Genomic DNA, 26696 nt, shown 5'->3' with positions numbered 1-26696 from the left:
TTAATTCAGATTCTTCAGGTTTTGATTCTAGACCTATGCTACGGAGGGTATTTTACCTAGTCTATAAATTACAGTTGACAGCAAGACACTTTGGTATGGGAACTATTGTTCTGAGGTCCAAAATACAACTAAAATGAAAAAATCAATGGAGCTGGAAACTAGGGACAGGAGAGCAAAAGAAAGTAGGCATCAAATTCACACTTTGCCTTTAGAAGCAGAAACTAGAAACTGGTAATAGTGATTAGGATGAGGAGAAAGGCAGCTGTAATTTAGATGAAATAAAAGCAGTGCCAGTTTGAGTCCCCAGAGTAGTATTTCTCCCAAGAACTGAAGGAATGCTAGATAGCAATTTTACAAAAATATTATCAACCTAGATATGAGATTTGGTATTATAAATCATCCACAGAGAAGCTGTAGTGCATCTCAGGGGAATCATATGTCCAATATAAGGCAAATCTAAATGCCATTATTTGATACACAACAGTAGGCTTCTGTTTTAGTAGAGGCCACAAGCAAGGCACATAATCTGGACATGGAGCTTTTAGGTTGTATCTCCAGCAGGGAGCATTGATTTTGTAAAACGTTTTCCAATAAAAGGACAGCAAACAAATATGGCTTTGGCAAAACTAAATATGGGAATGAGAAAGCCATTTAAAGTTAGGCTTTGTTGGATTAAGAGCTAACAAATGCATTGTTTCTTACGTGGTTTATAAAATGCAAATGGAACACCCTGAAATGTGTTCTGTTTGTTTTAATTATGTTTTATTGATCTTCCAATACAAAACATGCAAAATACAGAAATCAGAACAAACCTCCTCCAGTCGGTTTTGTTCACCTATGAAGGAATGTACAGAGACCCTGTAACTTTCCCTAGTTACTTCTCAAGGGAGAAAAAAGTAACCACCTTGACTCAGGAGTGGAGCATCTAGTGGGGCAGAACTGCAGCCTTGCTGCCACTTGTACTAAGAGGGGGAAGACAGAAGTACACTCAGGGCTATATAAGTGCATCAGATTGGCTCTTCCACGCTCCCTGTGCAGCCCTGACTTTGCCACCACCTTACCTCTCCCTCTCCTAGTAAATGAAAGTGATGTTGATGCTGGGAGACTACTGCTATGGCTCTGCCAAACTGGGCAAACCAGTCCTTCCCTCATGACCAAGGAGGTAGCAACTGGGAGAGGACACAGAGGCTTCATGGGTGCCATGGAAGACTTAAGGGCACCATGTTGGTGACCCCTGATGCAAAGCACGAGCTCCACTCACCAAGGTATTCATGTTTATAGTAACAGAAAGAGGACAACAACTTGTGTAACATTTAGTTTGAACCTCAGTCCTTCACTTACTTTTAATTCTCATATTCACTTTACTCCAAGTATGAAAGTCTTAGCAATTTTAAAATTATTTTCTACAAAAGGCTACAAAATACCCATCCCAATTCCTATTGGCAGCAGCTGTTTTAATAACGTCAATCCTTCTCACTGTACAACTTTGACTTTACTCAACACACCCTCTGCCACCACCCACAAAACCAGAGGTAATGAGATGAATTCACAGATATTAACACAACATATCAGGCAAATAAGTAATACCACTTTATACCACGACATAAGCATGCACATATAAAGGCATATTTCACTTAAAAATACATTATCAGTACATTATCTCACCTGTAGAATTTTCTGCAAGATCAGTGGCAGGGCAATGAATGCTGCCATGTTGTTCAACACTTGCATCGTCAAGTTCTTCAAAACTGGTAGAACAAATACATCAGAGTCATAACTAACAGGAGCAAATGCTATTCCAGTGTGTGTGTTTTTAAGTCACGATATCTAATAAAAAATGGATTCTCTGGTGCATGTGGATGGTGAATGGAGACAATTCTTTTCTGTGATTATTTAATTTCAGATGAATTTCTGTGGTGCCTTAAACAAATGCTCTCCAGTTTAGAGGTATTTCCACAGAAACTCCTCAATATTATATCCACAGGGAGAAGGGCAATTCAGTATCTACGTCTGAAGGCAAAGGAAAATAGAGCTCCTGAAGCTTTATACTACTATAATACTTTAATGTTGAAAAATGTTTCCCATGTCATACCCCACACATAATTCAATGCTCAAATTCATTATTGTTACTATGGAAAAGAGGAACAGAGAGAAATAACCAAGCTTCAGAGTACAGAAACAGAAGCCAATACACAAATGCACTCATGACATAACAGCTGCGAACTGGAGGACCCTCCTGAACAAAAGGTGAGCAAAACCCTCCTGCCCTAGGAGTCTTCATATGGGAGCTGTCTCTAGAAGAACTGTGAGGGGGATTTCTGGTCTTTTCTGACAAGGTATACAAGATTTTGGGGAGGGAGTGAGTTGCTGGGCACCAGTGAAATCAGTTTTGGGGCTACTTTGAAGGTATAGGATGTTGTCATCTGGCCTACTGATAAGCTTTATGCTTACATTTTTGATGTATTTTATATGCACTGCCAATTATTGAATTGTTAGTGTTATGGCTCAGTGACAAAGCTATTCACATTCTCACTCTCAATTACTTGGCTTCAGAGAACAGGGTCTGAAGTACACATTGTTATGGATATTTTGGCGCTTACATTCAGAGTAATGACACAGCGCAGTAGAACTGGATAACTTTTGGGGAGACATCATTGCTTCTAAGAGTGGAAACCACAGTGCCTAGAAAAGAAACAAAATGGAATCCCATGAGTCCATACACCTGAATCAGGCAAGAGTTTGGCCCAGGAGTTGGCCCTGCCACTAGACAGAGTGAGGCAAATGCATCCGATGACAGAAGCTTGTGCAGGAGAGGATTGGCAGCCCCATGGTTATTGCTCCTGTACCCCACCCTGCGTCACTGCCCTTATTGAAGGACAAAGCTATATATGCCATAGTCTGTCCCGAGAACCTAAGCTAGCCAGGTGCCTCAGGTGCTGTGGAGGATGCTATTCTATTTTCAGTGGAAGAAAGATTCAACTTTCAATACAGTCAACTTCTGTATGTGGAATAGGGAAGGGGGCAGCCATCTTGTTCTTTGCCTTAGGGAGCAAAATGTCATTGGCTGGCTCCATCTGACCTCAGGTCAAACTAACTATTATTAAGTACTAATTATTATTAAGACAATTTATATATGTCTTACATTTAAGCAAACCTCTCCAACATAGATTAAAACATCTTAAATAAACTATAAATACAAAATATTCTAGAGAATAACAGTACAATTGCCAGTATTAGAACAATTAACCTTATCTGGTTTTTGTATAGGATACACCTGAATCAGACATGGGCAATCCTAGGGTGCTCCAGAGGTTGTTAGACTGAAACTCCCATCGCCCATGGTCACTGATTATAGTGGCAGGGCTTGATGGGAGCTGGGAGTCCAGCAGCATCTGATGGAGCTCTGGTTTTCCATCCATGACCAAACTAGATGTTATGGTAAACTTAAGGTTGTAGCTGAGAACAACCACCACACAAGCAACCCCTTTCCCCCTCTACAATAACTGCCAGCACTTCTCTTGAGTCATGATGTTCTGCTTTCCATATCCCCACCCCACATCATTGAGTGTCAATGGTGCTGGTGGGGTCAGGGAAACTTGGTGCCTCACAATGTCACAACTCAAAATACTAGATGTTATAGAGGGGGAGGGGGAAACTAGATGCATCTTTCTCATAGCAGCCCCCCAGTTACAATAAGATGAGCTTAATGGAAAACAAGCCAAGCACTTCCTAGACTTCTTACCTCTCGCTGTGGTTGATTTAACTTATGTGAATTCCTCTGGCAAAGTGCGATTGTTTTTGCTAAGCTATCTTCAATATCCTTTAATGAAGGAAATTCTATTGAACCTTGATTTAAGGAAGAAATAGCAATTAGATACTAATCTGGCAGTTAAATCAGACAGCTAAAATCAATGTGGGGGGAAATAATCACATAACTTGACTGTAAATTAAGTTTGTTCTGTACCCTCACAACCATGTCATAATAAGGGAGCTTCCCATGGAACAAGTTAATATTTTAGAGGGGAAACTTCAGGACCGGGGGGGGGGGGGGCACACACACACCAGGCTGTTTAGGGTTTTATTTATCCTTCTCCAATATGAAGAACTTCACCTATACTGTTTATTACTTGGTGGGGATCTGCTGCCATTCTACCACATTGACTGGTAGAGCTCTGTAAAATAACCATACAGACATGCCTATAACATTTGGCTCAGATGCCACATAAGTTAGTTACCTCTTCATTGAAAACAGATGCTTTAAGCCAAAGTTCTTCATGAATTACTATTATTGTTTATACAACTATTAAAACCATTTAATTCAATAACAAAGTCATAATAGTTATCCAAGCAGTGAGGGTCTTAGATCCCTAAATTGTCCAGTCTGTCACAATATCTAAAAGATGTTTAGAAAACCTTACTTAGGTTAGGGAGATTATGGGATGAATTACATTACCCTGTGTTCCATGGCTGCTTATATTTGGTAGGAGGCGATCTTGCATTGCTACGAACATTTGCTTTGAGCTGATTTTATGAAATACAAAAGAAAACACCCAAAAGGCCCAGGCAATCTTTTTAAAATAAATGTTCACCTTAAACTACCTAATTCATTTATGGTAGCATTCTGCCAAGTTACTACAGAGCAAAGACAAGCTCTAAGATATATTTTAAATGTGAACTGACTGACTACATTTGGCTTCTCTGACAAATTCAATCATGCTTTTCTCATTTATTTTTTTCTTTGTAAGCAATACAGTTTCTCATAAAAAATATATTCAGTTCATTATTTTTGAACAACTGTTTGACAGCCCGTTTTAACTTTACCTGTATGAGATGAAGACTGCATAGGAAGTAGGCACATAAGCCTGGTTCAGTCCAATCTACTCCCTCCCGCTTTTTGTTTTGTGAAAGGTAAGAAACATGCAAACCAGGTCTCCATGTGGATTGTGTGCCTCGTGCATTACATTATGTGTATGGTGGAAGGACGTGAACATACAACTCAGCTGAGAACTGCTGTAACTCTAAGCATATGCACCAGGCTTATACCGCTAAGTGACAGGAGCTTCCTATGGTGAAATTGGGTCCATGGTATAAAACTCTTGTCATCTAGAACCACATGGATAGCAAACATATGAGGTTTGCAGTAGAGAAGTCTGAGAAGTCAGAATTTATTCTTCATTGCATGTCTAGATCAGACTTCCCTTTGAAATTAAATCCTCCTAAGAGCATCTCCAAATCAGCCATTTATTTCCCTGGGCCATTTATGACATTTCTAAAATGCCTTCACCAAATGGTTCTAGTGTAGAAATTACCAGCAACAGATAATATTTGCATGATAAAAAGAAGCACAAGCCGGAACAACCTCCGTTTTTGTCAATGTGATCTACTATTGTGATTTTTCCACGGCCCAATGGCAATGCAGACTGGAGTGCTAGCGCCATGTGGCTGGACCCACACATTAAATTCTAGGGGGATTAAAATGGTGGTGGGGTTACATAAAGGAACATGGGCCCTGGCCAGATCCAGCACCAGCAGTGGTTCTCCCCTGCAGGGGCATTTGCCAGTGTGTGCCATGTGTTGGTGCCCAGCCTGATATGATGCATGTGTACAAATTCAGCATTTCTTACTTTAAAAACACATTACAAGCTCAAGCCCACTAAGCCAGGAGGAGAGTGATTAGTAACACTGAAGCAAGAGATAAAATGCAATCATCTTTGTCAAGGGGACGTGGTCTAGACTTGCTCTGACAGAGCAATAAAAAGCTAATCAATTCTTCTATTATTCTCAGCTTGATATTATTTGAGTTTTACTCTCTTCAAAAAAGTCACATTTCCTGAAAAAAGGAGGAAAGCTCAATTTTAAAAACTTACTTTCATCTTCACATGTAAGTGTCAACAACTTGCTTTGTAGCCACTGCAGAAAAACACATAATCAGTTGAACTCACAAGGCCTTCATACAGGATTTTCTACTGCCAATTATTCTGCCCCCCCCCCTTAAAGTTTCCCTGACTTCAGAAGAATTTACATAGTGGATAACATGGGGAGGGGCGCAGGAGGACCAGATAAGGTAGCCACCTTTTTTATTTTCAACTGGTACAATCAGCATTATCTCATAGTTAACAGCAATTCCATTCCTTTCATTTTGGAATGAACAAGGGGCACAAGAGCTGTACTTTGGGATTTAGCTTACTTCCCCTAATGTCCTTCTAATACTGGATCATTACAGTCTTGGTATTGGTCTTAAGTGCTAATTCTGTGGCTAATTGAAGGCCAAGACTGGCTAGGCTGACTAGGTATGATGGATGCTGTAAGTTGAGCAATATCTACATAGAGGGCCAGAGTGTGGTTCCCCACACCTGCTTTAGAGTGACGTCCAGACATGTGTAGCTTAACTCAAGTAACAATGGCATCATACAGTAATATTTCTCTGTTCTTGCTCCTCACTGTTTGCTGCTGCTAGGAGTTGTGAGAAAACAATCAAAATAATGGCATCAGGTAAACTGACTTATTTGGCATTAGACATGTTTTTTGGGTTAAACCTTCCCTCTAAAGGTTTCCAGTTCCAAATCTAAAGTTATAATCAAACAGATAATATTTATTATCGTAAAAATATGGACTAAAATATGTAAGTGACTGTATATGGAGAAAATATGGCAAAATGTCTTCCGAGATGTGGAATAAGCTGAGGTAAATATAGAATTGTAGAACTGGAAGTGACACTGAGGGCCATCTAGTCCAACGCCCTGCAATGCAGGACTCTCAACTAAAGCATCCATGGCAAACAAGTCACCCAACCTCTGCTTAAAACTTCCAATGAAGGAGAGCCCAACACCTTCTGAGGGAGTCTGTTTCACCGCCGAACAGGTCTTACCATTAGAAAACAGGTACTTGTTCTTAGTTACTAGGTCTTACTAGCAGAAAGTGACTGAAGCATTTCAAAGTAGTTTTTAGTCAACTATACCTCAAGCATAACTAGGAAGGCACCATGAACATCTCCTTTCTTCTCAAGTAGATAGGAAGAAGCTTCATGAAGTTGGTATTTCTGTGTGATCTGAACAAAAATTATACAAAGGTGATTTTAGTTATGCTCTCTATAATTAAAAGAGAGGGAGAGTTTGGGTATTTAAAAAACAGACTTCAGGTAACAAGCTCAGGACCCTCAAGTTGCTATACTATAAATATTCTAGTGTAAGTGATCATTCAGTGGTTCCCATATTTTTTTCTTCTGCCTGGTGAGTATAGCAAGAGAGAGAGAGAGAGAAAACCTTGAAGGTGGGGATTCAGTGGAGAAAAATGGTAAAAATGGAAAGTGCAAAGCACATCATCTCCACCTACCTTCCCTCCCTACCCAAGGAGCTACTCTTTCTTTTAAAATTTCTTTTAAAAAGGGGAAATTTCCACAAAATTCTTGAGTAATGCACTTTGGCCCCAAGAATTTCAAAGGCCTTTCCCATCATAAAAGAGCATTCTAGTTTTAAGAATGTATTATGAAGCCTCATCAGTTGTAGTCTTGTGTGATATATGAAAGTGAGATTGTCATAGCAATATAACGGGGTCACATCCCAAACAGAAGAAGCTCTTGCTAAAACCATTTGGAAGCTAAACCAGAAAACTACTGATTAACTTGAGTTTAGGTACAGTGTCAACAACTTAATAGCACTACAGCATACAGGACAGCATGATCAAGGCATGCATAAGTTAGATTGGCTCCCACTAGTCCCAGACAGAAAACCTCCCACTTATGCTTAGCTGTAAGAACTGGTCCATGTTTGAGCACAGTTAGGCATAGGAGAGGACAGAGCAGGTGAAGGGGATTGAAAGAGCATCACATGAATAAAAGGGCACTTCGAGCCCTGCAACTGGTCCTGCCTCTGAAAACCAGCTTTCTCTGCCCCTGCCCTTTCTCTGCCCCTGCCCCCGGTGTTGATGCATTAGAGGTCAATGTCTGAGCTGGGGAAGTCTACACAAGTAGGCTATCTTGAGAGTCAGAACTCAGATCACACAGGATTCCATCTCCCATAGAGGTTCACACAGATCGATTTGCCTGCCTCAGACATCTACACCTCATGCATGGAAATCAGGAGTAAGGCTGGGGGAAGCTGCAAGACTGCGAGTGGGGCCAATGAGGCATTCTTGAAACCCCTTTTGTCACCGATGCCTGTTCTTCCATGTGAAAGGGCCTAGCCAACGAGTGAAAACAACTCTTGCAAAACTTCTATTTCCCTCCAATTCCAGCCCAATTTCCAAGCTTTCCTACTTTACCTGAATTGCCTCTTCCAGCCTGTAGGACTCCAGGAATTGCAAAGTCTCTAAAACCTGGTCAGGATCATACTGACACAGCAACTCAATAAACTGCTCAGTAACGAAGGGAGAAAGCTGAAGCAACTCTTGATTGACACCTTCCCTGAAACAACAAATGGCACATTGCATTTGGGATCTGACACATTTTAGACAAACACAGAAGACTGTGCAGAGTAGGCAACAAAACAGAGACTGACAATGTAGGAGGTGGGGCAGTCATCCCCCCCATCACCTGAATATGGCTGGGGCATTGCCTGTGTCAGGGATGTGTTTGTGCACTGGCAGGACCACTGATCTGATGCTCCCACCAGCACATTCACACAGCCTCTGCATCACCTCTGCCCTGCTAACCAAAAGAATCACCAGTGCCAGGAAGGTAGCTATGCTCCACCTGCCCCCACTGGACTGGACTAAGTCTTATTGTTAGTATTCATGGCATAAAGTATGACTGGCTTCTACCAGTTCATGGAAAGTGATTTGGGTCCAAACAGAAAAGCCAGGAATAAGAGAAACAGAAACAAGGGAGATCATAGGAGATGGAAGCAATATATATGGACTTGAAAGCTGAAATATAGCCAATGATTTCAGCATGAACAGAAAAATCTTAATAGGTTTATTCACTGGAAAACTGTGGAAAGTCACATAAAGCAGGGCTAAAGTGTACTGCATTACCACAAGGGATAGAGGGCATATTAGTTGCAGTGCACAAACAGGGTTGTTGTTTTTTCAAAATAGGTTAATATGTTGGATATCATTTGATATAGAGGCAAACTTGAAAACTATCAGAGCAGAAAGTATATCCACAAGCTAAACATTTGCCTTCATATCAGTGTGCATGTTCATCTTTCACCCCAGATGGTGATTTTACTAACATTTTACTAAAACTGAGATTTTATCCTGAAGAGAGTAGCCTATTGCCTGAACTAGAGAGGATTTCGTGACAGCGCATTTGGGCTAGATTCCTTGCTGTGGTGTAACTACAATGAAGGAACTGGAATTACAGAGGGGATTAGTCTGGCACATTTAATTTAGCCAGAGATTTATTCTAAAATTGGTACAAGGCCAGTTGACTGGAGATGGGGAGGGGGGATGTGGAGGTATAAAATTGCCTTGGGAAATAAACATAGCCAGGAGTGCTTTTGCCCATGACCAATGAGCAGTTGTACCACAAAGCATATTGCTACAACTCCCACAAGCAACCCACACACCGTTTAAAATGTAATTTTCTCTGAAATGACATTTCCTCTTACAAACAAATGGTACACAAAATGGAAAGTTGTGTTACTTGATTGCACAAAGGCCCCCGGAAAGGGCTTCCATGGGATGACTTCCACCGGTGATCATGGCATCCTAGTTCCTAGCAAAGATTTAACGCCAGAATCAGCCCCTTCTTGGATGTGGCTGTGCTGGCACAGAATCTCTGTGACAGGAACCAGAATGAGGATGCAGATGGTACTATATGTTTCAGTCTCTAGGGAGGCAAGTCATCACAGAGAAGCCTTGTCTAACAGACAATCTGATGAAAACAATGGGATGAATTCAACACAGCCCTAAGTGAAAGTCTCTTAGCAGTGGACCAGCTGCTTTAGTTTTGTGCAATGAAAGGTGCAGAAAGCCAACATGGTTCTCATGGCTAGATGCACAACATATTGCTGTAGCCCCAATACTTCCTGCAGTGCCAACTTTTTGCACAACATGCTTCTGCTAGCACAACTGTTGTGCAGTATGAAATCCAGTGCAAACATTATCTTTGCCCCTACACTAGCGCAACAACCCTTGCAACAGCAATTAGAAAACACTGAATCTGGGTCAATGTCTTCTGGGTGGATAAGTGGGCGATGTAGCTTCTACAACTGCCCATGTTTCAATAAACCATTTTGCTTCAGTACTCTTATTTATTTTTTTTAAGTGCTGGGGCAAAGAAGCTGGACCATCAGCTAGTAATGCACTAGCAACAACAAAAATCTGAGAAGGTAGCTAGAATAGCAAAATCAAAAACAACTGGAGGCACAGTCTTGTCAGGCTTGCAGCTTATTGCTCTGTGCTTATTGGAGCTATCCTTTTCAAGCACACAGGCTCATCTCCCAGGAACTATTTGCATTTACTTGCATGCATTTAACTTGTGCACATTTAACTTTATGTGCATGGCAAAAAATCTAAAAAAAATTAAAAGAGGAGGCAGGGTTCTGGGGAAAACGACTTTGGCAGTCCCACACACCATTGATCCCAATGGGTTTTGTATACATGATTTTGGCTGCAGGTCAACCCCTGTGTAAATTGTGGGCCTACTGTATATCTTTGCTTCCTACACTACAGTCCCCTTAACAGGCATTTCTTGTCAAATCTGGTTCCAGTTCTCTTCTACAAACCCACTGCCTTGGCCCTGCATCTCTAATACATGTGATTTCCCAAAGTTTAAGCAGAGGTTTTCAAAAAGTATAAAGAGGGATTTTATAAATTACAAAAGCAGTATGAATAACTGGAGTACCCAATTAAAGCTACATTAAAAGAATTAAGAAACTGCTTTTTTTAAAAAGACACACAGGCAAGAGTTCTTGGACTTGAAGCCACTCTCCCCCTGTTCACTGTAAAAAGAAAAATAGACACACTTAAGTAGGCTTATAATCCATCTAAGAACTTAAGAACTGCAGGCCCAATCAATGCAATGGTTTTGAAGTTGAAAAGGCATCCCATGAATTGTGTTTCTTTAAAAAAACAAAAACCCAGAATGCTTAGCAAAGTGCTGAATGGCATAGCACTGAAGTGGGTAAGTGGGTAAGGCTTCACATATAGCTGGGGGGAAGGGGGCAACAAGCAGGCCCAACCCCTCTTTAACAAGGGAATGAGTGCGAATGTGTTTCCCATCTTTGTCTTCCAAAGCCCTACACTTCACCAAATGCATAAAAATACTTCAAAAAAACCCCAACATTTCCCAAGTAAGATGATCAAAATTAACTACTTTAGAAATGCTGATTCAGTTAAAACTTGGCACTCTGTAGCGAGTGTTGCCTGGTGATTAGAGGATTTGATAGTAAGGAAGAACACTATCAGACACTAACACAATCCCACTCTGCTGGAGAAAACTATTGCCTCGACAAGAAGAATCTTCTAAATTTTCAGAAACAAATGTTGCGTCTGTTCATTAACATCTGCAACAAAAGGTTAATGGAAATATTTTGGTTCCAAAAACTAAAACGGAGTAACCTAAAAAGGAATAAAAACATTTTTTAAAAAAATCAAAATGAAATCTGCAATCTGTATACATACCTTGGGTCAAGTAGGCTCCTCAAAAACTGGAAAAGCAAACATTGATCCTGACAAACAAGGAGGAGAAAAAGTTAATGGAACATTTGCAACTGATATAGCAGGTGTTTAAAACTTTATCAGATGGAAATAGGGATTCACCTTGGCACAAAAAATACTGCATATCATGCCCCCAGAAACTAAAAGAACTAGGCCTGCTGTGTATATGAATGAAAAGAAAACTAGGATTTGCAAAATAGCATGTTTCAGAGGGTGAACATCATATCATAACCTTCTGTACTTTTATTTAAACCTCCAGGCGAAACATTCTAACACTCAGGTGATGTCTCTTAATTTCCTACATCATTTTTTAAAGTTATTAAGATGTTGGTAACAAAATTATCCAAGAGCTGGACTATATTCAGTGGGGGACAAATTAAGTTAACTGGTTCAGCAAAAAAATATTTGCCAGCTGTTTCAGTGGCTCAGTGACAAGTTCTCCATCGATGAACGTAATGAGTGTTTAGAAAAACAATTTTAGACACCTTGTCTTGGCTGAACATTTATATTTGTGCTGCACACTAAAGAGCAAGAGGAATTTAGTAAGATATTTATGAAAATAATATGCTAGTTAGGGACTTCAAAAAGCTCTGTATCAATGCCTGGCCCAGAAAGTAACTTTTAAATGATGAATAGATACCTTCTGTCCAAACCAGATAGAATGAGGACAGACCTTCATATCCATTTTTTAAAGAAGATTGACTTTTACAACAATACTGTGATGAGAGAAGCTAAATTCTCCATCTGCCCATTTCCCCAGGGACTTTCACCCTAGTCTAGCTCAATATGCCTTCCATCCCTTTCCTCAAATGGATTACATAAAAAAGTCTGGAGCAATGGAGTATGGTGGAGAAAGGCAGGAGGTCAACTCAAATACAATCCTGCAAAGCATAACCTCATTCTCTCCATCCATTCTCCAGGATGTCTAATATATAATTAAGGATGTAATCCTATGCACGCCTACTTGGAGTATGCCAATTAAAACTAGTAGGACTTACTGCTAAGTCAACAGGCATAGGATCAGGCTGAAAGAGAGCTCCTTTGCCACTACAACTTTCACAAATAGCCCAAGAAGCTGAAAATTGCTGCAGATAGGAGGACACACTGTGCACATGCCCTACTACAAAAATGGCTTTTCCTAACAGGAACACTTCAGGACCACGAGAGAGGAGCAGGAGGTAATGGAGGAGGAGAGGAAAATGACTTTGAAGTGGCTCAGGAAAAGCTTTTCACTACAATAAAAAAACAAACCTAAAACTGGCTGATAATGAGGGATTTAAAGAAGAGGGTAAGACTTGTTCTGAACATGGGGAAAAGCAATGCTGTCAAAGGGGTTGGGATCTAGCCTCGTGACTCAGCAGTATAGCCATGTATGCCACACTGGTTGAGCAGATACTGGTGCAATCCCAAGAAGATAAAATTTAGAACATTTCCCCAAAGAGTACGATCATTCTGTCACTGCTCGTGCATAGATTTTGTGCTCCTTTGCGAGACATGCTTTCTCGGCGGCCCCAGTCCTGGATTGACAATTCCTAATTTTTAGGCAACTGCCCAATGCAGTAATTTGCAGCCCTCTCCTAATAGAATTCTTCTTCTCAATTTAAAAACTGAGTTGACACATGTGACACGTTACCTGAAGGTTCTGAATTATTTGTTCAATTTGCTCACTGAAGTGAACTGAAATCAGATCGGCTGCTTTAAAGGGACTCACTGACAGCAGCTCCTGTGCAAAGGTTGAAAAAAATAATTGTTCTTTTATCCCTACTAATGCAGAGATTATACATACAGTAAAATCAAATACCATAGAACACACTCAGAAATCAATTCTGTTTGAAATATGTTCATAAATAACAAGGTGATAAAGTGACAGCTAAAAATAAGAGGTCGTTAACTCAGTGGTTACAACTGTTTCTTCAATGAACAGACATGGAAGCTGAAAAATACAGGTTTTCTCTATTCGAAATTCCCACAACCATCTCACTGCCATCTATGTACAGGCAAGCAATTTAGCTTAACTTTGTGCTGAATAGTCAGGATGTAACCAGTATGATAATTGTTTTCAGAGTACATAACATATAGGATAATGGTGTGAACTGGTTTTCACACACAACTTAATATTTGACTACAGCAGGCCGGCAGTCTTGTTCAGCTAGAGAATTTGGATGTAACATTAGTTGGGGTTGTTTTCTTGAGCACATTTCGACAGGAACAAAGTTCCTCTAGAAAATCAGTGGACTCAATGCAAGTTAGTTCTATACAAAATGTATTTAGGTGGAATGTCACTGACATCAACAGAGTTAAATCCAGTTTGAACAATTTTGCTTAACTAGTAGGCCCCATTTTTCAGGATGCTTTTGCAATAAGCATACATACATTTTATTCAACATATTGTATTATTTTAGTAGATTAGGTAGCAGCTTATACTTCCATGCCTAGTACCTGAAATAATACTGATTGCATGTATAGAAATTAGCCAATGAAAGACAGTGAAATTCAAATTAACTCAATCCTGCTTTCATCTTATGAGAACATACCTAGAGGCTAAAAAGCAGCTCTCTCTTTCCACATGCATACATTCCTTTCTCATCCTTACTCTTAATGTTCTCCTCTGGCTGCACTCAGCAGGATTCACAATGAACCATGCTGATATCTTTATGAATTTTCTTCTGTTCTTATAGCTCCCAAGATGGAAAAAGTCATAACGCGGCCTGAAGTATAGCTGTTTCGTTGCTTATTGTAATATCTTGCAAATTCATACTTACATAACTAGTTTCCAGGTTCTATTTCTTGGTCATGCTGAGCTTCAGGTATAGTACATCCACGGAGGATGTGCACACATTGGACTAACTGTTACATTTCTCCCATATAACAAGAAGTTAGCAGCAGTCCTGCAAATAGGTCTCCATCTATCACTGCCCCTAGACAGGCTGAATTCCTGACAGGGTAAGGAGGAGGACCCCTACTTCCCAAGCAGAGGAGCCCCTCTTCAATGTAGGCAAGGTATTTATAAGGCCAGTCATCTTCCCGGGGAAGAGTAACAGAGATAAAACTCTATCATGTCAAACTGACAGGCACTTAACCAATGTATAAAAAGCAACACACTGGTGAATATATTTTTCCCCCCAACTGCTTTATTGCACATTAACTCTGTTGACTTTAACAATGGGATTCTTTCAAATGAGTTTGCAAGTTCATGGAAATCACGGGCCTAAGTTACTCACTTATACTTCATGGTATTATTAGGATTAATAAAAAGTAATATGTCAAAGAGTTCAGAGCAATTTCCATGAGGATTATTCAATTGTGTGTGTGTGTTTATATTGTTAACTGCCTTGTGATTTCTGGATGTAGGATGGTATAGAAATGTTAATTTTATAAATAAATTTCTTTCAGAAAGTTTATATAGCTATACTTTTTCTATACGTTAATTGTTTTGGTCACAGTGGTAAGGACTAGCTTCAAGCTCTAGGCTGAGAGGCTCTATGGGATTTTCCAACTGATCTTGATAGGTGAAGGTAAAGGACCCCTGGACGGTAAGTCCAGTCAAACGTGACTATGAGGTGTGCTGTTCATCTTGCTTCAGACCGAGGAAGCAGTGTTTGTCCACAGACAGCTTTCCAGGTCATGTGGTCAGCATGACTAAACTGCTTCTGTCGCAACGGAACACTGACAGAAACCAGAGCGCACGGAAGCAGCGTTTACCTTCCCGCCACAGCGGTACCTATTTATCTATTTGCACTGGTGTGCTTTCAAACTGCTGGGTTGGCAGGAGCTGGGACAGAGCAACAGGAGCTCAGCCCATCAGGCAGATTCTTGATAACTGTGCTAACAATGGCTTTGTTGACCTGAGAGGCATTAAGCTGCTCTGAATGGGAAATGGCCTGAAGGACCCAAGAGGCCAATTCATCACCTGCTAACTCACTCTACATCCAAGCTTACTATTCATAGCTAAAATAAATGCTCTTGTTCAGATTCACTTTGAGAACTGCTGGTTTAGATACAGGATCAGAATCGGGAGTATTAGAAACAAAGGCTTGTTCCTTTGTGTAATTCAGTTTTCACTAATAACCTCTTCCTGGAAAGATGGTGTTGGGGGGAGCGTGAATAACAAAGTGTGTACTGAATTAAAAGATATTCTGACTAGTGCAAGACAGCTAGAACAAATAGGCCAGTTTGAGTAAACAATTAATATCATAAATCCATAATAGCTATGTCTTTCGTTCCATAATGACTGAAGTTATTATCTAGAGTGCTTAAAAAAAATAAATACAGCTGTAACTATTGCTTTTAGCTGTTTTTGTTTTTTGTTTTTTAAGCTTTCCATTTTTGTTTTTAAAACCAGGCAGAGAGTATAATTTAAAAATATAAATAACCCAAAAAGGGCATGCCACCCAAACTGTCTGCCAGATCCCTAATTAGGCAGATAAATTAGGTTTACCTTAAAATGCATAATCAGTTAATCTAAATCATACCTCAATGTGTTTCATAGCTTTTTGCCACACAGACTGTTTTTCTTCTGTGTTATATCCAGGAATGGAGAGTATATTGTGGATATAAGTGAAAACTTCTTCCTTTAAAGGTAATAAATGGGAAGGATGAATAAATAAATAAATAAATAAATCACACACTAATCTGATGGATGTACTAACCCAACAAATCTAAAAATCAATTCCTATATAATTCATTGCATGCTGAACTGCCTTGTAAATGCAAAACGGCAAGGAGAATGTATTTTAGGGGTTACTCCCACATCAAAGCCTCCCTGAAAATCAAGTGCCTCCCCCCTCACAAAACATGCAGAAGTGAAGATTTCATCTGGATTCTCTCAGTGATTACTTTTGTGTCCATTCAGCCTTACCTTTCTCAGTGGATCTCGTAAGTAGCAATCAATTATCTTATCATAGCGATGTTCCCGTTCATACATAAACTCGCAGATTTGATAGCTGAAATAAAACAATGTTATTTATTCATTTGAAGATGTTAGCTCTTTTCAGGTGTCAGAAACTGAAGGGAGCCATGTGGCTTTCGGGCATAACGCATCTTCTGCAAGCAATACATTTTCCTTTTTCTTTCTTAATACTTTAAGGATAGACACAATTCATAAATTTCTTAGTATACATTCTACCTATGGTCAGTGGAAGCCTGATCGGGTTATTAATATGAGAGGCTTTAGACTGTTGTTGTTGTTGTTGTTTTAGAGTGAGCTTCATGGCTGAGTGAGGATTCGAACCCTCCTCTCCCAGGTCCTAGTCCAACACTCTAAGCATTAAACCACATTATTTTTTAAAGGAAAAGGCAAAACAAGGTGTGTGAGATCTCCTTTTAAATCAAATTATCTGACTAGGAGACAGGTAATGAGCTGGACCCCTCTAGGATATGGGTGGCCTAGAAGATATGCAATCTAGTAACTTCTAGATCAGGCATCCCCAACCTGCGGCCCTCCAGATGTTTTGGCCTACAACTCCCATGATCCCTAGCTAACAGGACCAGTGGTCAGGGATGATGGGAATTGTAGTCCAAAACATCTGGAGGGTCGAAGGTTGGAAATGCCTGGTCTAGATCAGTGTTTCCCAAAGTTGGGTCTCCAGCTGTTTTTGGACTACAATTCCCATCATCCCTGTCCACTGGTCTTGCCAGCTAGGGATGATGGGAGTGATAATCCAAAAACAGCTGGAGATCCAACTTTGGGAAGCACCAATATTCCAGCAGAGATTTAACAGGCATCCTTATTTAGCAGGAGTGGCCTTGTAAGCCAAATTTGACAAGGATCTGGCCCATGTAACCAAAAGAGGTTCCCTACCGCTGCCTTAAAGCATTTCTTCCCAATGGGAACTGTGCTTACCTTTGGGGTTTCCAAAGGACTTCTAAGACTTTTGGATTGGCGGTAGTTTATTATTTATTAATTTCATTGAAAACTTGCTGTTCCACAATAAATGTACTAGAAGCAGCATACGAAAGTAATAAATGATTAAAAAAAGAATAGTGACATTACTTTAACTAAAAGCAGCAGCAGCAAGTGGACTAACAAAATAGTGGTTCAGGCAGATAACAGTGCAAGTCTATGCATATCTTCTTAGTCAAATGGGGTCTATTCCTCCTAATTAAATGTATATAGCATTGCAGCCTAAGCTCTCTTACAGGTCTGAACTATGTGTTTACTGCTGTGATAATGTCCTGGGATTGGTTAAAGATAACAGAAGCAGCACTTATAGGTACAGTATTTTCTCTATGGCACATCTACTCCAATGTTTCCCAGTATCTGATACCAGAATCAAATCTAGCAGACTGGGACTGGATTGATCTGAAGCACTATAAACATGCAAAAATTTGGCAGCAGAAGTCAGCTTAACATGTTACTGTTTTCGGCTGTAGGCCATGCTAGAAACCTTGTCACATGGTTAGACTGTTGTGCAAAGGACCCAGGTTTAGCTGCAATGCTAAGGCAACTTGAGGATGAACAGAGGGCTCACTGAAAGCAGTTGCCAAGCAACCACCTCATGTGCTTTTCCTAGTTCCATCCATCCATTTCCTGCAGATAATGCCAGCCTGGAGCTTTCAGACTTAGCCAGCTTGGATGAAATTACAGGAGCAATAGGCCCCATCCCCATTAGGCACCCTATTGGGATCATCTGTGTAGAACTAGAGAAACACAAAAGAACGAAATTATAGCAGGAACAATACTAAGGAGCACCATCACACACCATGGGTAACAAAGGAGGTTTATACACACACTCGGGGAGGCGAGGACAGAGATCCACTGAAAAATCCAATAGGATCTACACAATATAAAACCAGATTAAGTTTATGCTCCACATAAGGCTGTAACAGTGTCTGGATACCCAGAAGGATGTGGCTTTATGATTATCTGAATGAGCAACACAGGTGACAGGATAAAACGGAAGAAAGTGATAAGAAATGGTTTAAAGGGAGACAGAAAAACAAAAAAGCCTTACAATTCAGCTTTTTCTGCCATTTGAATGAGTCTGTTCTCTTCAAACTGTACTATGCCTCCAGCTTGGAGCAATTCTAGAAGAACCTATAAGCATTAAATAGTTATTAGATGCTGTGTTTATACCTGGACAATCAAGAGTTCCCAACATTCTTGAGCTATAGACTTGTAGATTGTGCCCATATATGAGCATTTTCAGATACTGAGTGCTACACGGAGTGCCTGTGAGCTCTGAGCTAGCGTTGCAGTAACACGTATAATCACAATTTTATGCACTTGTCAACTGGCCAACCAATATCACAAGAGTTAAACACATGCAAGGCATGGGAAACACTCACATGACCTTTGCAAGAATCTTGTACCAGCTCAGAATGGCAAGACCTCTCCTCCTCCCAGAGGGGAGGGGTTGTGAGCGGGAGCCGGTTCCCGGCGTCGGCAGGGAGGCCGTTTCCAGACCCCGGCAACAGCCATTCCAGCTGTTGCACTGCTCCCCCACTGCCAGCCAATCGGTCTGGCTCAGGGGTGGGGTTTAGCCACACGTAAGCGGCCGTGGCAGCACTGCGCCCTCACTTTGCTGGACGGGGTTGAGTCATGTATAGATTGTTTGATCCAATGCCTAAGCCAATACCACTCATATGCTGTAACCAATAAAGTTGTGGCCTTATTTAGCACATTAACCTAAAATACATGTGTCCTTGTGTCTTATTTATCCCTAAGCGGGTGGCGGGTCCTCAACTCACAATATTGCATGGGAAATTCCAGGGGGTTGTTTTAACTATATATGATTTCAGCTTTACATGCTACCCACTGGAACGTAACCCCCCCCCAAAGACGTGATCCTACTGTACACATTGTTTTCATTCTAGTTGGGGCCCTTTCCTCCTCCCCCACAAAAATCTTTTCTTTCCTGTCCTTTAGTCATGCTGGCCACTTGACCCGGAAGCTGTACGCCAGCTCCCTCAGCCAATAAAGCGAGATGAGCGCTGCAACCCCAGAGTCATCCGCGACTGTACCTAATGGTCAGGGGTCCCTTTACCTTTACCTTACACTTTCCTTATAGGTAAACATTTAAACATGTCACTTCATGTCTGCAATCTGAATTAGTACAGCTCGGCAACAGACACCTCTCACAAAGCTTCCGATCACGTTTTGACTCTGAGATAGCTGTCTTGACCAAAGCCCAGCTTGTTTGCAAAATGGAAGCTATAATGTAGTTTTGCTGTATCAGTGTATTTTTGGAGGCTTGGTATAAATATTTTTGGCTTTCCAGTTCCAAGCCTGATCCATCTCTTACCCCATTCACTTGCTCCTTGTAATTCTTTCTACCACTGCACCTTAAGGTTAGAATATCCTGCCCTATAAAAGTAACTTTCCTCTACTCTTCCTCTCCTCCTACTCAGACACAGACTGCCGCGCTCTCAGTGGCAGAGCATCTGCTTTGCATGAAGAAGCTTCCAGGTTCAATTCCCAATATTTCCAGGTAGGGCTGGCAGAGACCCCCATCTGGAAACCTAGGGGTAGGGGGTCCTGTCAGCCACTGTAGACTATACTGAGCTAGATGAACAGATGGTTATCCTGTATTGCAGCGGTTCACAACCTGTGGGTCCCCAGATGTTGCTGGACTACAACTCCCATCATCCCTGAGCTCTGGCCTTGCTAGCTAGGGGTGATGGGAGTTGTAGTCCAACAACATCTGGGGACCCACAGGTTCAGAAAGGCTGCTGTATTGCATGTGTCCACTTCTTTCTGAACTGCCATTGGACAATCAATGCAGGGGACACGTTTTCCCCATAACTGCTGCTGCCCCTTTCTCCCCACCCTCTATCCCAAACTGTTTTTCAAGTTGGTGGGGAAAGTAAACCATACAGACAAAGATGTCTGCAATCAGCTTCACTGGTATTATTGGCGGCAGCTGCCCATGCATTATGGGTGCAGTTTTGAGCTGCATTTGCTCACACCACAGATTGTGCTTTCAGTGTGGCTGATCTGCATTGCTATAAAAATATTCAGCTATTGTTCATATAATGATCATGCAGATATTGTCCGTTTGCTTGCATAAACATACAGGTTGTCCGTTGCTCTCCAGCTGCTGACAACTTCTTAATCTGTGAAGTGCCAGTTTTACTGTTGCTGCTCAATAGTCTGATCATTCTGAGCAATGACCTTCCCTTCCCTAACCATCCACAAATCTAACAGCATGAATTATTCGTCTAACGATTCATACCTGCTGTCTCTCAGAGTGCCGTGAATCATCATCAGGACTGCAGAGAAATTCAAGGACCTGGACAGGAAGCAAACATGATTACAGAGATAGGGATATAGATGTGCATTTTCTTGTTGTGTCTCAGAAATATACCTTATCAAATGCTTCTGGGAGAGAAAATTCTCTAGATGACCAGCACTACTATAGCATTTTGGAAAAGTAGACCCATCTCCAGAATGCCTGAAATTAATTTTCTGATGTATGAATTCAGCAAATAGAGAGCAATATAGCAACCACTTAAGTCTCAAGTTCTACTTTTATCTTCTGTAAGAACAGGAAATCTTTTTGGGCTCCACAGGCCAGACTTGAAACCACAATGACTTCAAAGCACTGCATGCTTTGTGGGGATTTCAAAGCACTACATACAGCTAATACAGTTAATACAGTTAATACAGTAGGTTTCAGCTCTACCACCCATCTGCTGATCAGCGGTAGAAGAAGAGGAGTTTGGATTTGATATCCCGCTTTATCACTACCCAAAAGAGTCTCAAAGCGGCTAACATTCTCCTTTCCCTTCCTCCCCCCACAAAAAACACTCTGTGAGGTGAATGAGGCTGAGAGACTTCAGAGAAGTGTGACTAGCCCAAGGTCACCCAGCAGCTGCATGTGGAGGAGCGGAGACGCGAACCCGGTTCCCCAGATTACGAATCTACCGCTTCTAACCACTACACCACACTGGCTCTGGTAGGAATTCAAGTCTGCTTTCCTTTGTCAATGCACACTCTGGAGCACACTTTAAGGCTCCCAACTATGCACTGGCAGGCGGGTCTCTACCTGCCCTGCTCCAGACATCACATATGATATCTGGTGTGGAGCAGGTGGGTGTGGCTTGGAGGGAATGGCTTTAAGGGCCAAATTTGAATCCCTGGTGGGTCAGGTTTGGCCTGCAGACTGGATTTTCTGATCTTCTCGAAATCCTCCAACATGTATCTTGGTCTCTGTTGCCACTTAATCTTTATAAAATCACTGCCATCAGATTTCTCATGCTTTATATCCCATTTTTTGCACTGTTAAAGAAAGACATGATACACAGTCCCGTAATTTTATATAATGGCATCACATAATGTGAGATTTTAGGCACTTCGTAAACAAAATACTCATAGTAATGAATATTAATTGCTTAATGTAGGTATTATGCAAAATAGTCCTGGAAAAATGATCTTCTAGTTGTCTGTGAGCATATATACTTTGTTTTATTGAGTAATTTAAAAAATGAAAGAAAGAAAAAACAAAATCAGCAACATTCCTTTCCCCTTTATGTGTGCTCCCCCCTCCTTTTACCTGATCAAATAGTGTCCTATTTACAAACAGTGTGTTGTTGGGCTTAGCAAGCTGTCGGGCAAGGAAAGTAAAGAGACATCCAACTTGTGAGGGGGTAAAATCAGAATTCTCCACCATAACCTAGACAAGGGGAAGCAGCTCAATTAATTAGGTTATCCCATGTTATCACTTAACATACATGAAACAGAACAAATAACACATAGCAATAACCCAAAGTGCCACCGCTAACTGTGCAAAAGATAAACTGTATCCAATTCCAATGTGATAAAGAAAATCATATAAAGATTTCCAAAATATATTACTGGGAAAAGGGAATATGAGAAAGCCAGATTACTAAATTGGAAAATTTAGATCACATAAGCACAAGGCAAGCACATTAGTCATTTCAAACAAAATTCATATGACTTTACTTGCATTGCAGTGTCTATACTCTGAAGGAGAGCAATTTATCACTACACTGCCATAAGAAATTCAGCTGATCATGGACTGGATGTAAGTATCAGCTCTGAAACCTTATCACAAGAAGCAGATATAGCACTATCACAGAGAAGTCATATTACACTGCCTTGCAGTAACAGCCAGCGACATTGTTCTGAACTCATCAGTGGATAACAGTAGGCATAGTTTGTGCAGTCTATGAAACAACTCGGGAGCTCATCATAAATAGTCGTAAAATGGGAGAGGGCGCAGAGAAGATGGACATAAATCAGGGTGTGTGTGCGGGGGGTACAATTCCATTTTCTCTCACCAAGGAGCAGACAGAAATGTTAACTTGTGAGAATCCTCTTCCAAAAGTTATTTATGATAGGTTTCTAACAATTAGCATCTTAAATTTTGCTATTCTATACATAAAGAATTGCTAATACTCCCAATTATTCCTGACTATACCATACTACCTATCCATGTTTTGCACTTTGGAAACATTTCTGTCATGGAGACAGTATAGTTATAGTGTCTTAAAACAAAGCATTCCATAAATCCATATTAACTATTTTATCTACCTTTTGTAAATCTAGATTTATCATATCTAGCCAAGCACTATGCAGAATCTGAGTACCCCTTTGCTTGGACACAAATGTGGCTAGGATTAAAATTCTCCTCATCACATGAGTGAATGTTCTGAACAACCTGCTTTCTACATGCTTAAAAGCACACTGTGTCAAGAACCACTTGTAAATGGACATCCGTAGCTACACTGAGTTTTGCTGTGCTCCTTAAGATCTTAAATAGTTGTGCCCTGAGAAGAGGAGGGTCAAAATAACAAGGGCATTTTGAGATACAGCATCATGCTTAAGGGAATAAGGGAAATACTAAATTAAGTAGTTTCTCACAAGATACAGCTAAGCTGGCAAGGTTGATTGACAATTACACCATTTCACCCAACATCTTCAGAACATTCTGGTGGTACTGCAATGTTTACAGAACCATACACATGTACACACACACACACACACACACACAATGGCTAAGCTTTAGCTTCTTCACAAAGCTTCTTCAGAAAGTATGGGTTGGAGTCTGAGGAACTGAGAACAGTAGTGACAAGAGACAATTCAGAGACAAATGAGAAACTGGCAAATCTGGATTCAAACAGAATCTACCCCAACGTGGAATCCCTGATCTAAGTATGTAACTTGTCCCTAAGATCAATTTCCATACCCAAGGACTAGAAGACATCACCTTGCCAACAAAGGTCCGTATAGTTAAAGCCATGGTTTTCCCAGTAGTGATGTATGGAAGTGAGAGCTGGACCATAAAGAAGGCTGATCGCCGAAAAATTGATGCTTTTGAATTATGGTGCTGGAGGAGACTCTTGAGAGTCCCATGGATTGCAAGAAGATCAAACCTATCCATTCTTCAGGAAATCAGCCCTGAGTGCTCACTGGAAGGACAGATCCTGAAGCTGAGGCTCCAATACTTTGGCCACCTCATGAGAAGAGAAGACTCCCTGGAAAAGACCCTGATGCTGGGAAAGATGGAGGGCACAAGGAGAAGGGGACGACAGAGGACGAGATGGTTGGACAGTGTTCTCGAAGCTACAAACATGAGTCTGACCAAACTGCGGGAGGCAGTGGAAGACAGGAGTGCCTGGTATGCTCTGGTCCATGGGGTCACGAAGAGTCGGACACGACTAAACGACTAAACAACAACAAACAAAGGACTAGAAAGTGGCCAATGTAACAGAATTTCTTTAAAAGGGATCCAGAGGAGATGAGGCAAATCACAGACCAGTTAGCTTTATGTCTGTTCTGGGGAAAGTGGTGGAAAGCATTATTAAAGCTAGAATTACCAAACGTATTGAACAGGTCTTGCTGAAGCAGAACCACCATGACTTCTGCATGGTTAAACACTGTCTCACCAACCTATTAAAAATAATTTTGAGCGTCAACAAGCATACAGATGACTCAGTTGACACTATGTACTCGGGCTCTCAAAAAGCTTTTCACAAAGTCTCCCAACAGATTCCTGATACAGATAGGTAGCCGTGTATCTGAAGAAGTGTGCATGCACACGAAAGCTCATACCAAGAACTAACTTAGTTGGTCTTTAAGGTGCTACTGGAAGGAATTTTTTTTATTTTGTTTTAACAGATTCCTGAGTAAGCTTACCATAGATAAGAGCATAAGAGGAGAGGTGGACCAGTAACCAGTTAAAAAATAGGAAGCAAGTAGGAAAAAATGGACAGTTCTTCCAATGGAGGGATGTAGAAAGCTGAATCCCCCAATGGCCAGTGTTGGGCTGTGCTTTTAAACTTGTTCATTAATGATATAAAGGCAACACAGTGAAGTAGCAAAGTCTGCTGATAAACAAAACTATTCAGGGCAATTAAAAGAAAAAGAGAATGCAAGGCACACCAAAAGGATATATCCAAATTGGGTGAACGGGCAGTAAAATGGCAAATGCAATTCATGATAAGCAAGTATAAATTGATGCACATTGCAGGAAAAAAATATTAACTTTACATATATGTTAATGGTGTATAAGCCGATGGTGACCAACTAGGATGACAACCTTGGGGTCACAGTGGATAGCTCAGTGAAGATGCACATCCAGTGTGCAGTAGCAGCAGCAGCTGTGAAATAAGTGAATTCTACATTTGAGATAATTAAGAAAGAGGTTGAAGATAAAACTGCCAATATCATAACACTATTCCACAAATCTATGGAAAGGCAGTCTGGATAAGAGACCCACAATACCTTGTTCCATTGCTTACTTGTGGTTGTTTATTGTGAGCCTTTACACCATGGGTACCTGATATGAATGAGTCACGCCCTGTGGCCAAGTTTGCTGTCTGCTTCCTACTTTGCTCCTTTCCCAAGTCTATTCAACTTCTCCATTACACACCAGCCAGCAGCGCTCAGTTTCAAATACATTAACCATCAGCAATATCGCTAGTCCGGTCAGTTAGAAAATATTATTTCTCCTCTCATGCTCCTGTAGATTGTTCTGTGCTCATGTAGTCCCTCATAAAATACCAAAACTGCCCCAGGTCCCTCAGATGATTTATGGGAAAGACTGCCTTTCACCTATCAAGATCATTTAGACCGATATCTCATCTGTCAGCAAAGACTGTCCCCGACTCTCCTGCCACACTAAAGTTTATACAACCTGACAACATGAAACTATGTTGGACTAACGAAGCATACAAGCTCAGACATACCTGTCTAGAAAACCTTAGTGTCCTCAGTTAATAGGGTTAGCCCACAGCACAGGATACTCAAGTGAAATGTAGTTGATTTTTTTCTTTTTACAATAATCTCAGAATATGCCCCAGGCAATGTATCTGTTATACAGTGCTGGACGCACAGAAGTTACTGGAGGACAATAGTAATATTTTGCCTTCATGTATTCTGCCATGTGTAGAGACACATTTAAAGAAAGTGTAGCTGTGTATCGTCTTGTAGGGACTAAAGACACTGCAAAAAGTAGACAGAGACCTTCTTAGCTTATTATTTTAAAAAAACTTATTTATGGCAAGAGAGCATTCAGGGTTTACTACAGGTTTATGGGGTGGGGAGCAAGCTCTAAATGCGGGTTGCACGTATTTTGCAAAATCACAATAATGTATTATATATTTATAAGTGCATAACGTGCACAATTAATAAAGAGACAACCTGCCCACAGGATCATGATCTATATAAAAAAAGATGAAGAGAATGGAGAGGATACGTGGAGGGAAAAACCTTGCTCCTTTACTCTCACCCAGCCAGCACAAGGAGTTAACAGAATATAATGAAGACATACACAAATACCATGGCTGCAGACTCCTTCCCTTGCACCTTCTACTGCGTACTTGCTATTTTATTTCTTCAAGTATTAATCATGTTACATTTCTATAGGTTTGCCTTTAGTGCCTTCCCGTATTGCTCTGATACTTAAACTCTCTTAACCTTTAAGTCAGTTCATGATCCTGCCCTTCTCTCCTAGTGGCTCTGGCCACATTCTGATGTTTGTCCATGGCTTAATAAACTACAAACTTCATTTGGTGCCACCAAATTCCACATGAAACAGAAAAAGAGAATGATCGTTTGTCTCAAAAGCTACTGAAACACTGATGAGAATAAGAACAGAAAGAGATTACTTAAAATAGGAAAGATATAATGT

The 26696-nt window shown here is 40.8% G+C and overlaps 1 protein-coding gene across 5 annotated transcripts in view; it reads right to left on the bottom strand.

The window, feature by feature from the left end:
* Positions 1-26696, bottom strand: part of VPS8 (VPS8 subunit of CORVET complex) — an 89860-nt gene that overhangs the window by 25228 nt on the left and 37936 nt on the right. For all 5 annotated transcript variants that reach the window (XM_081863496.1, XM_081863492.1, XM_081863494.1 and 2 more), the window contains 13 exons: positions 22095-22214; positions 20775-20831; positions 18555-18637; positions 16460-16544; positions 16074-16172; positions 13235-13324; positions 11566-11612; positions 8260-8401; positions 6959-7048; positions 5868-5910; positions 3743-3846; positions 2601-2682; positions 1666-1748 (listed from right to left, as the gene is read on the bottom strand). In XM_081863496.1, coding sequence (XP_081719622.1) covers positions 1666-1748; positions 2601-2682; positions 3743-3846; positions 5868-5910; positions 6959-7048; positions 8260-8401; positions 11566-11612; positions 13235-13324; positions 16074-16172; positions 16460-16544; positions 18555-18637; positions 20775-20831; positions 22095-22214 — 1125 coding nt within the window. The remainder of the gene's footprint in view (positions 1-1665; positions 1749-2600; positions 2683-3742; positions 3847-5867; positions 5911-6958; positions 7049-8259; positions 8402-11565; positions 11613-13234; positions 13325-16073; positions 16173-16459; positions 16545-18554; positions 18638-20774; positions 20832-22094; positions 22215-26696) is intronic.

This window comes from Podarcis erhardii (genome assembly GCF_964252035.2).
Source record: "Podarcis erhardii genome assembly, chromosome: 5".
In the NCBI taxonomy this organism is placed as follows: Eukaryota; Metazoa; Chordata; class Lepidosauria; order Squamata; family Lacertidae; genus Podarcis; species Podarcis erhardii.
Note: the sequence above shows the minus strand (reverse complement) of the source record. Positions and strands in the feature narration are given on the sequence as shown.